At 36.3% G+C, this 11,374-nt stretch overlaps 1 protein-coding gene across 1 annotated transcript in view; it reads left to right on the top strand.

Annotated features, from left to right (window-relative positions):
• The first annotated feature begins 8,131 nt into the window (after nt 1-8,131).
• Nucleotides 8,132-11,374, top strand: part of LOC106869625 (E3 ubiquitin-protein ligase HACE1) — a 79,135-nt gene continuing 75,892 nt past the window's right edge. Inside the window, exon 1 of the mRNA XM_014915435.2 lies at nt 8,132-8,936. Within this exon, the coding sequence (XP_014770921.1) occupies nt 8,873-8,936 (64 nt within the window). The 5' untranslated portion in view covers nt 8,132-8,872. The remainder of the gene's footprint in view (nt 8,937-11,374) is intronic.

Genomic DNA, 11,374 nt, shown 5'->3' with positions numbered 1-11,374 from the left:
TTTTTGATATTCATTGTTTAATTTCTCAAAATGCAGCCACTTTGAAACTAGCTTTAAATTGCCATGTTTACTATTTCTTATAGATAAAGGTTATCACTTTATTGCATGCAGTTGTTTGGATGCTTTACCATCAGCCACATCCTGGCAAAGAAAATATCTACAGAAACTCATACTGCCATTCTTTCTCTATAGAATCTTCAAAATTCATACCTTTCATACATATTTAGTCCTTTCTAGTACTCTGGCAGAACGGTTGGCATGCCTGACAAAATGCTTAGCAGCATTTCTTCCTCTGGCAGTATTCCTTAGCTGCTTCATCACAAGACTTCTCACATTCACTTCTACGTCCTCTATTGGCAATTTCATTTATATGAAACTGGGACCTTCCACATGTGGCAGACCAAATTCAATTTTTGTACAGCACATATCTTCATTTGTTTTTAATATCTGTTTTGCATTTTTTCTCCACCTTACCTTCAGTAGACAGTATTTTCAGGGGATCTTTTGTTTCTAAAGTTACCAACACTTCAAAGATAATTAGTTGGGCTGTCAGTAAGGAATGTAAATATTTTGTTTATGTGGTGACAAGTGATCTCAAAAATCTGACCAAAAATATGTATAAATACTCTCAGGAATTATCACATGTTGATATTATTACAGATAAACAGTGTCTGTAAATCATGAGCATTGAGGCATGATGGCAAGCAAATTCTTGTGTCTAGTAGGGTTTCCACAGTTAAAACAGTCTAAATGTTGAACTAGTTACCACACTTGCGACTTTCACAGGGATATTCTTGCTTCTCCCTCAACACACATTCTGCTGTCATGAATAAAAGAATGAAGAGAACCAATAGAATCGGTTCTCTTCATTGGACTGTCTGTTCCAATGCAAACTTTTAATAATAAACATATGACAATAACACACATGAACAATTTGATGAGATGTCCACTAATAAGATGACAAGGCATTTCTCTAACTAAAATCAACTACTTTTTCCTATTTTTAATGTGGGCAATCCCAATAGCCTGTCACCTTGCTGCTGTTGTGCTATGGTAAGGGAACTTTAAGAAAAGTTTAAAATATGATGAGCTTATCAATCACAAAATACTAATGTAGGATAATGATTTATAACAAATATAATGACCATATCACATGATAGACCAAACTATTAGATGTTGTTATACATTGCTGGTCACAGTATGCTTTGCATTGTTTTTGCTTTTGAATGATGCCAACCCACTGGCTTGGTAAGCAGGCTGACATCACCCTTGATTACAGAGTTACCCATTTACCGCTGAACCAGATGATGGAAAGAGGTGTAGCCCGGTTAATTCAGAAGAGAATTTAGTCTAGATGAGGTGCAGTTTAATTTTGTGTCAGGAGTTCCACTTTCAAGAGAGCATCAGTACAGCACAAATATTTAGCCATTGAACTTGGAATTCGTTGGCCAGGGGAAAACCTTCATCAGAAATTCCTTGCTATTTTAATTGATCTACCACCATTCGTGAACCCTGCTTTTATATTCACATTTCCCTCTTATTTTTTAATGTTCCACCAGCAAAATCTTATACATGTATAAAGTGAAAATTTCATTTGTATCTTCTCATCAAGTCATAGACTGACATATTTTCAATGTTAAAGGTAGAGTTACCATGCATGGTACTTTATTTATCGACCCCAAAATGAAAGAAGTCGGGATTACAGAAAGAATACTGCAAGACATTTTATCCAAATTGTGTGGGAGACTGAAATAAAGTCCAAACCAATTTAACTATGCTTACCTGTATATCACAATAATTTTTGTTTATTATTCATTTATCAGAAGAAATGCAGCACCCATAATGTTTCATGTTCATCACCCACCTAAACTGGAGAGCTTAATATGGTGGATGTTGATTTAACCACTTGTACATTCTCACCCCCACACAATGTACCTTGAGAGCATATCCCGACATCATCACTCTCTTTATCTTACTCTGTAACTCACTCTTTTTTCCAACTGGAGAATCCACTCAGCAAGACACCTATCTCTCAACTGGCACAAAGAACCACCCCACTCCCAGTTGAGGGGTTTTTTTTTTCTCTTGCAAGGTACTTGGTGACCCTGTCGGTGATGGTGCCATGTAAAAAGCACCCAGTACACTCTGTAAAGTAGATGGTGTTCATGAGAAATATGAGCAGATTGAAACAAAGTTGCCTGTCTGAGAGTGAATGATTGTACAAGATCTGAAAGTAATGCAGACGAGCAGATGTTACATTAAAGCGAGAAAAAGGAAGAAGAATTGGCTTTGAACCAGAGGTTGCAGCATGTTTATGAGTAGTACATCCATGTAAGAAGATATTTTCAGGCATCAAAAGATGAGAAGTGCTACTAGGCTCTGAAGAGGAAGACCTGTTATGGTCATCTAAGAAAAATCTATTTGGCAAAGTTGCGTATGTTAGATCACCATGGAAGACTACCTAGGATTGCGTGGCCTAATATTTGTAGCAGCTCGGTGAGCTTTATTTGTATATTATTCATTTGTAGGAAGTGTTTGATGTTGAGTCTTTATCTCTATTTAAGATGTAATTCCTTTAAGCCATCTTTTTTAGAAAGAGAAAGAAATATAACATTATCATCATGGTGTAATATCCATTTTCCATGTTGGCATGGGTTGGGATGGTTTGACAGGAGCTGGCAAGCCAGAGAGCTGTGCCAAGCTCCACTGTTTGTTTTGGCAAGGTTTCTATGACTGGATGCCCTTACCTAACACTGACCACTTCACAAAGTGTAATGGGTGCTTTTTACATGGTACTAACACCAGTGCTATTGCATGGCACTAGCACAGGTACTTTATACAAATCACCACAATGGGTGTTTTTTTTACTTGGCATCAGCAGCTGGGATCTTGCAAGACATGGACCTCTCGGCTGCAAGAAAGTGAAGGTGCCATGGCTGTAGAGGACATGCCTGTATGTATGTATGGATGGCCAGGATAACAACTTCTAAAATTAATTTAACAAGTCAAATGAACCTCAGTAAAATTTTTTAAATAATGTTAATAAATGAGTGATTCAAGTTTTACTTCATTAGTCTTCAGTTTATAAGAGGAAGCAACAGTCAAATACTAGGCTATTTAATCAACTAATAGTTCGTTAACCGTTTCATTAGTATATTGCTAACCAAAATACTTTGTGTTTCAATTAAATTCTAATATAATTGTGAATTTAGACTTGCTTCATAAAACAACTTTTTTTTTTAAATTTAATTAACAGGAGTGGCTGTGTGGTAAGTAGTTTGCTTACAAACCACATTGTCCCGGGTTCAGTCCCACTGCATGGCATCTTGGGCAAGTGTCTTCTACTATAGCCTTGGGCCGACCAAAGCCTTGTGAGTGGATTTGGTAGACGGAAACTGAAAGAAGCCCGTCGTATATATGTATATATATATATATTTGTGTGTCTGTGTTTGTCCCCCCAACATCGCTTGACAACCGATGCTGGTGTGTTTATGTCCCCGTAACTTAGCGGTTCGGCAAATGAGACCAATAGAATAAGTACTAGGCTTCCAAAGAATAAGTCCTGGGGTCGATTTGCTCGACTAAAGGTGGTGCTCCAGCATGGCCACAGTCAAAAAGACTGAAACAAGTAAAAAGAGTAAAAAAAAAAAATAAATAAAGAGATATTAATGTGATTATTGGAACACAATTAGACCCCTTCTGGTGGTGTGAAAAGGCTCTGAGTACAGGTCAATTGTAAAGTAATTGAGGGCCACAGTGTGCATGCTGACCTCAAGCAACACAGTGCTCAAACCCATTCCAGATGTTCTGGCTGATCTCCATCTCAAGCATCCGGACCCTCCAGAAGATGTTGGGGATTTCCAAATCCCCAACAGTAACACAGTGGTGATGTGGCTGTCACTCTGAGATCCCTACGAGCAGCATTGGTGGAGTAGATGGCCTGTGACCCGACCACCTCAGAGATTTAATCTCACCACATTCTGCTGAGGCAAGAGTATGTTTGCTCTTTTCCTCTTTGTGTGGACTCACCCGCCATGCCTAAGATCTCTTTTCAGCTACTCTGATTGCGCTGGAGAAGAAGGACATGCTTCCATCCAATAATGTTGGGCAATGTCCTTTCACAAGTTGTAGCCAGGATAACATGTAGATCAATCAGGGATGACCAGAGTGAGGCACAAAGCACTGTCCAGTTAAAGGTGGATGTGAGGCTGCTGCCCATACAGCCAGGGACTACATACAGCATACACCTCCTGCTGAAGCTGGGCATAAAAAAAATGCCCCTCTTATTTCCTGTTGTCCCCACCTCATAAATATTATCTCGTTTGCCTTGCTGACTCATTCTGGAGTACCTAACCATTATTGTCATGAATGAAAAAGACGTTCAGATAAGCGAAATTTTCTTCTTGCTTTTAATTTTAGTGTCATCTTATTCTATTCAACGTGCTTCTACCATGTCTACAGCCTCACTGTTTTCATGCTAAGTATTAAATATTATTTGAGTTAATGCTAGTAAAAACGTGCTGTTTTTGCCTGTATGTTATGATGGACCAGCTCACTTGGTAACCGGAAACAATGGATGGTAGCTGGTCAGGCTCCTGTGTTTGTTTAACTTTCTCTCTTCCGTGTTACCCGTGTTTGCAACCAATGCTTCTAAGGCACTTCCAAGCCCCTTTCTTTGCAGAATCACTAACTGCAAGCAAACCATTATCCATGCGAACATACTTCTCTCCTCCAAGTTTTAGAAATGTTTTTAATAAAGAGATAAAAGAAAAAAATTTACCAAAAAGTTCTTAAACAAATCTACTGCAAACTTTTTCTCCTGAAGTGACTCTAATTACAAATAAATTTAGCTAAATATAAAATCATTTCAATTTTCATGAAACTTCGCCATAGAAAATGAGTTGTCTAATATTCAATTGGATATGCAACAACATTTTAATATAGAATATGCAGTCGAATGAGGGGTCATTTTGAACGCAGTCTATGAGGAGTCATTTTAAATGAGGTTTAAAAGTTTGGGTTCTCCATGTACTTGCATACTGCTAATGTCTCTTACATGTAGATACTGTGATAAGTTTAAAAATAGGGTCCTCATCATGATATTGGGAAAATACTGGTCTCCAAAGGATTCATCGCTGCTCCAGCAGTTCATAATTCTGGGTAGCTTTCTTATCTCCATGATATCAATTGCCAAAAATGTTCGGATTTCATCCATGCATGTGGGAAACCACTAACTATCCTTATCCTTTTATTTATATTCAGTGTTACGATGTGCTTCTGCTGTAATTGTTTTGAACAAACTAAGAGGAGGGGGGGGATGTCTAATGGTTTTGTCTCCTGGGCAACACTGTAACTAGGTTCACTCTGTTCGCAAAAATCATTAACAAAAATAGTTTTCAAACATTTGATCCACAAAATCTATTTTCTTTGTTGCTGTCGGAATCGCTGGTTTCACTTTCGGAAATTGAAATATCCTATTCATAATCACACACCATGTGGTGCATTTTTTTCTTTGTGTTCATCATATATTTTACTTGATTTTTTTCCCCTCCATGTCTTCAAATTCTTATTCACTACTCGACAACATGAAACTGGTATTAAAAATTTTCATAAAAGACAACGAAGAAAAATTTCTAAAAGTTCACAGAGGTCAGATATCATGCTAAATAAAAGTGGGATACTGTAACTGAATTGTTTACAGAGTGACATCACGTGTTTTCTGGGACGTACTAACAATGTTTGTGCTGAAATTATCATTTAAACATGAATAGGTTATTTCCGGTGTGAATGAGCAAGTTGGTAATATAATCTAATAAAATTCTTTGGGTAGGTTAGTAACAAAAAGTTAGTCATGTACTAGTGTCTTCTGCCATCTGGCAAGTGTTTCCACTGTTTTTGAATTGATAGATAAGTACCAGTTGAGCACAGTGGCTTAGTGGAATGTCAGATGAGATGTGTTATGGTATCTTCATGGTTCTGTTTGGGTTATGAATTCAGAATCCCAGACAGACCACCATTACAGAGAAGTAACCTCTTCTGGGTGAACTAAAAAAAAAAAAAAGAGATACCGAACTTGAAAATTTACTTCCTTATTGAACATAGTTTTTAAAGAGCACAGAGGGTTCACGAGATAACTATCTTTCATCTTTTACTTCTTTCAAACCATGGAAAATGGATGTTAAATGATGGTGATAATGATGACTGACTTCAGGAAACAAGCAAGCCACGTGATAATCTATCAATCTGGTGAGTACACTAGCCAAATTGATTACACAACCACCAGAAAACAGGACAGACAGATGGTTGTACATGTAAGGTTGTTCTCTGAAGATTGTACAACCCAACATAGGTTAGTGGTTTGTGGCTTCAGACTTGAAAATAGAAGAACTTAAGGAAAGAGGATATGGAAGCCCCAAAAACTGGTAGAAATTTGAATTGAAGCACCTGATGAGAAGGAAAAGGAGTAACAGACATAGCACAGAGCTGGTGATGGAAAGGGCATCCACCTGTAGAAATCTGCATCAACGAATTCCACCTGCCCTACACAAATATGGAAAAGTGGATATTAAAGCAATAATGATGATGATGAGAGAGACTAATGGAAGTCTATATCACTATTAATTCAGAAAAAAAATGTCAAAAATAATCTTCACTGGCAACCCTACTGGTGCTGGTGCCACATAAAAAGCATTGGTGCTGGTGCCATGTAAAGAGGAAACGATGCTGGTAACATGAAAAAAAAAGCACCCAGAACATTTTGTAAAGTAGTTGGTGTTAGGGAGTGCATCCAGTTGTAGAAACCAAGCCAAAACAGGTAATTGGAGTCTTTGGCTTTGCCAGCTCCTATCAAGATGTCCAACGTATGCCAGCATGGAGAATGGATATTAAATGATGATGATGAAAAGAAGAGATATCTAAAGTTTTGGGTTAGGGCTCTTAATGCTCTGTAGTTGTTTCAGTTCCTTGTTTTCCAAGTTCAAATCCTGCCTAGGTCAACTTTGCTTTCCACTGTTTTTGAATTGATACATAAGTACCAGTTGAGCACAGAAGTTTAGTGGAATGTCAGATCAGATGTGTTATGGCATCTCCATGGTTCTGTGTGGGTTATGAATTCAGAATCCCAGACAGACCACCATTATAGAGAAGTAACCTCTTCTAGGTGAACTAATAAAAAAAAAATACCAAATTTGAAAGTTTGCTTCCTTATTGAACGTAGTTATCAAAGAGCACAAAGGGTTCACGAGATAGACTATGAGCATGCTGGAGCATTGCCTTAAAGAATTTTAATCAAATGAATTGACCCCAGTACTTTAAAAAATTTTTTGTAAAGCCTGGTGCTTATTCTATTGGTCTCGTGATGTAAACACCAACACTGGCTGTCAAGCAGTGGTAGGGGATAGGCACACACACACACACGATGGGCCTCTTTCAGTCTCCATCTACCAAATCCACTCACAAAGCTTTAGTCGACTCAAGGTTGTAGTAGAAGACACATGCCCAAGGTGCCCTACAGTGGAATGGAACTATGTGGTTGAACAGGAAACTTCCTACCACACAGCTGATGATAAGACATTGAATATCCTTCAATTCTTGTACGGACTCATTCTGTCCACCTCTTATTCCCTACCTCTCTTGCTAAACTTACAACTTACTCTGCTTTTTCTAATTTGTTTCCATCCCTAATGTGTCTCTACCTCTTCTTGGACATGAAACTTGTATGACACTGTGAAGTTAAAATATAAATTTATAAGTTACAAAAGTTAATTGATTTTTTTAGCAAATATCTTAATATTTTTCTATTCCTTAAAAGTGTCTATTTCCTGAAAAAAAAAAGAAAAAAAAAGAATTAAGATATACATATTAATGCTGTTATAATTGGACTGAATTTGCCTTGTTAAAATTTTTAAGGATAGAAATGTCATAGAAGAACCATTGATATTTTAAAAATTCTTTTTATCCTCATATTTGTTTATTTCCTGAGAAAGAAACTACTATATATATATATATATATATATATATATATATATATATATATATATATATATATATAGTAATAGAGTTTGACCTGTCCTGCTAAAAATGGTATCTGAACGTAAATAAGAGGGTTTCACAGTTATTTTTATCGCCACCCCGCTATTTGTATTTTCATTAATAGAAGAGTTATCCACCACTTATTCCCACCAAGGAACTGGTGCTGTTCAGGTGTGGCTGTTATTTATTTTTATGCCAACATCACGATGGATCTATTTAATCACAGTATTTCTTGTTTTATTACTGACATTGAAAGAGAGAGAAAAAGAAAAAGCGAAAGGATGTAAATTCGAAATGGATATGTTATATATGATGAAATGAGGCGAGATTCATGATTGCTTCCTCAGCAAACCAGGAAACAAGCTGCGACCACCAAACATTGACAAATGAATAAAACGGCAAATGGCAAACTAGGAAAATAAACCTTTAACCATGGAATAGAGTATTTTATATCATCGATGGGAACATATAATAAAACCCCCGACTCTGACGATTTTTAGTTAGTTTTAAAAGCCTCGCGTCTTTATCCGTTCGCGTTTCTGTTTACATATTACGTGACAATATATATATATACACACAAATATACACTTCTTGCACATGTTTATTTATATATAGTTTCGTGTCCTGTGTTGGAAGTAGCGTAGGCTCTTTATGCTATCCAAACACACTAAGTAATGTGGATGTGATTAAATAAGATCAAAATAAAGATCCTTATTGAATTAGTTCTTAGAATCAAACAACCCAAACCTATATAACGGGGGGTCCAAAATACTGTTGTGTTGTTTTCTTTTTCTGGAAGAGGAAGCAACCGAGCAGAAAGTTGAAAAAACAAAAAGGAAAAATGGAATTTCTGCAAAATTTAGCAAGTTCATTAAAAAATGCTCGTACTGTTGAATTGCCTTACGGTAAGTTAATTTAATAATATTTTATTGGTATTTTTTGGAAATATTTTCGTTATGGAATTTCTCTTTAGATTTATCTTAATCGTTTGTTTATTTCTTCTTCTTGTTATCATATCCGTGTTTGTAGTTGAGAGGATTGGCCATTAATGTTTTTATTTAGCTTCTAAAGTGCGTTGAGTGCTTTTTCTGGAAGAATTTGGGTAACGTGGGTGTCCTGGACTGTTGTGAATTCTGTATTTTCTGTCAGTGCTCGATTACATCACACCACACTCTAATGTAATCCCCTTTCAGGGACTCGCAAACATAACATCCACCGTTCCTTATTATACTCGTAATGAAACCGACGACAGATGTATATATCGTGTGTGTGTTTATATTATAAGAATTCCGAAACTTCGAGATATATGAAAGAAATCGTTTCTAACGTGGAACTTGAAGTTTATAAAGCTATAATTAATAGCGTGTAGAACAGTGGTTCTCAACTGGGGTCCATATAAGATTTTTAGGGATCCACACAAGCAAAATGGTGAATTGAGGATCCACAATATTATTTTAGGGTTAGGGTTAAAATAATGTTACTTTGGGTGTATTTATTGTAAGAAACAGCTAGGTTTCTTTCTCCAACATTGTACATACTTCAAACAAACACAAGTGAATGTGTGAAGAAACAAAATAGGAATTTTGAAAGAAGTTTCGGTAAAACTAGAATGGCCATGGGGGTCCACCAGAATAGAATAGTAATCAAAGGGGTTTATAGGTAAAAAAAAAAAAAATGATTGAGAACAACTGGTGTAGTATATTGGGTTAAAACCCAACTTGGATGTAAGAGTCGAAGGCTCCCATGGGGCACGAACCCACATCTTCTGCAGATATATAACATCGTTCTAACATTATACATGAACCTTCGACTATTTTCATCCAAAGGATTTTTTTAAACCTAATTCTTCTGTTATTTGTCCCTTTCTAAATTTTGAGTTCTACTGTCATATATAACATGTATGTATATATGGCCACTCCCATGTTTCGTTAACTATTCAACCACGACTATCAATTTAGCTCCACTTAAAGACATGTGCATTCCACCGCCACATTCCATTGAGCATAAACAGGGGAAGAAGAAACGGTAAATTACACTCAGGTTTCTTTTTGAAGGTAAACAAAACCAAAATAAATCTTCACTAATATTTATAAATATACTTTATATACACTGCATGTTGTTGGTTATCCTTTGGCTAACTATACCTAACTATATTGAAGCTGATACATAAACAAATCCAACATATTCCAACCATGACCATCTTGTCTGTTTATGTGTATGTAGGGACTACATTATCTGATGTGTTCTGCCCTTACATGAGATGGCATAGTATAATTTTTAGGGAGATTTGGCTGCTATTTCTAGCAGATCGATCGACCATGTTGAAGCTTCGCCGCAGGTTTTATTTATATAGATAACCTGTTTTTTTTTTTGTCGTTTTGTTTTTGTGGAAAAATTAGTAGAACACCACAACACGAGCCAACGTGGAAGCCTTCGTATAGCCACTCGATCTGCTAGAAATAATAGCCAAATCTCCCTCAAATTACACCGTTTCGTCTTTAAAAAATCACATTTGATAATGTAATCATAAATACCGCTATAAATACGGTTGATCACGGTTGGAACGTCTTTCATAGTTTCTCTACGAATAGTATTGACCTGAACTAAACAATAACACCAAACAACCTTGCGGTATTTTAATTGCGTCTCTTGATGGTTAGTTCCCACCGAGGTCGGCTTTGACCTACGTTCTTATGGGGGTGGGTGGGGGTGGCAGATCGATAAAATAAAGTACCAATCAGGTATTTGGTGTGTGGGGGTGGGAATCGATTCAATCGATTGTCCCACAACAAACCAATGAAAAACAAATGTGGTCTTCTGCTTATATCAGAAATGATTAAATTAGTGAAAGTAATTAGACACTGGGTGAATAAGAGTATAAGATTATGTGTTAATGTAGAATTATTTATACATTTATAATTATTTTTTAAATAAAAGGTAATTGCTAAGCAACTAGAGTATAGCTTCGGCAATACGTTTATATTATAGGTCATTGTCAGTATGTGTAATGTTTTTTAATGAATTATTAATTAAATTTGCTAAATATCAGACACGAGCAGTATTTATTTAAATTTTACTACCCTTTCCACAAGATGTGCGTGTGTACATTGTGTATGTGCCTGCGTGTATATATATATATATATATATATGGGAGAATATACAAAAAATAACAACAGACGAGGACAGGTGGTGTAAATAACAAAAGTATATATTAGTATGACGCTCGGGAATACGGAAAGTCTTTGACGTTTCGAGCTACGCTCTTCAACAGAAAGAATACGGAGACAAGGAGAAAAACACGGAGAAAAAAAATTGAATAGTGTTCAGTCAACGGTCAAATATA

Source organism: Octopus bimaculoides, chromosome 3 (genome assembly GCF_001194135.2).
Source record: "Octopus bimaculoides isolate UCB-OBI-ISO-001 chromosome 3, ASM119413v2, whole genome shotgun sequence".
NCBI classification, from domain to species: Eukaryota; Metazoa; Mollusca; class Cephalopoda; order Octopoda; family Octopodidae; genus Octopus; species Octopus bimaculoides.
This window is presented reverse-complemented; position numbering and strand designations above follow the sequence as displayed.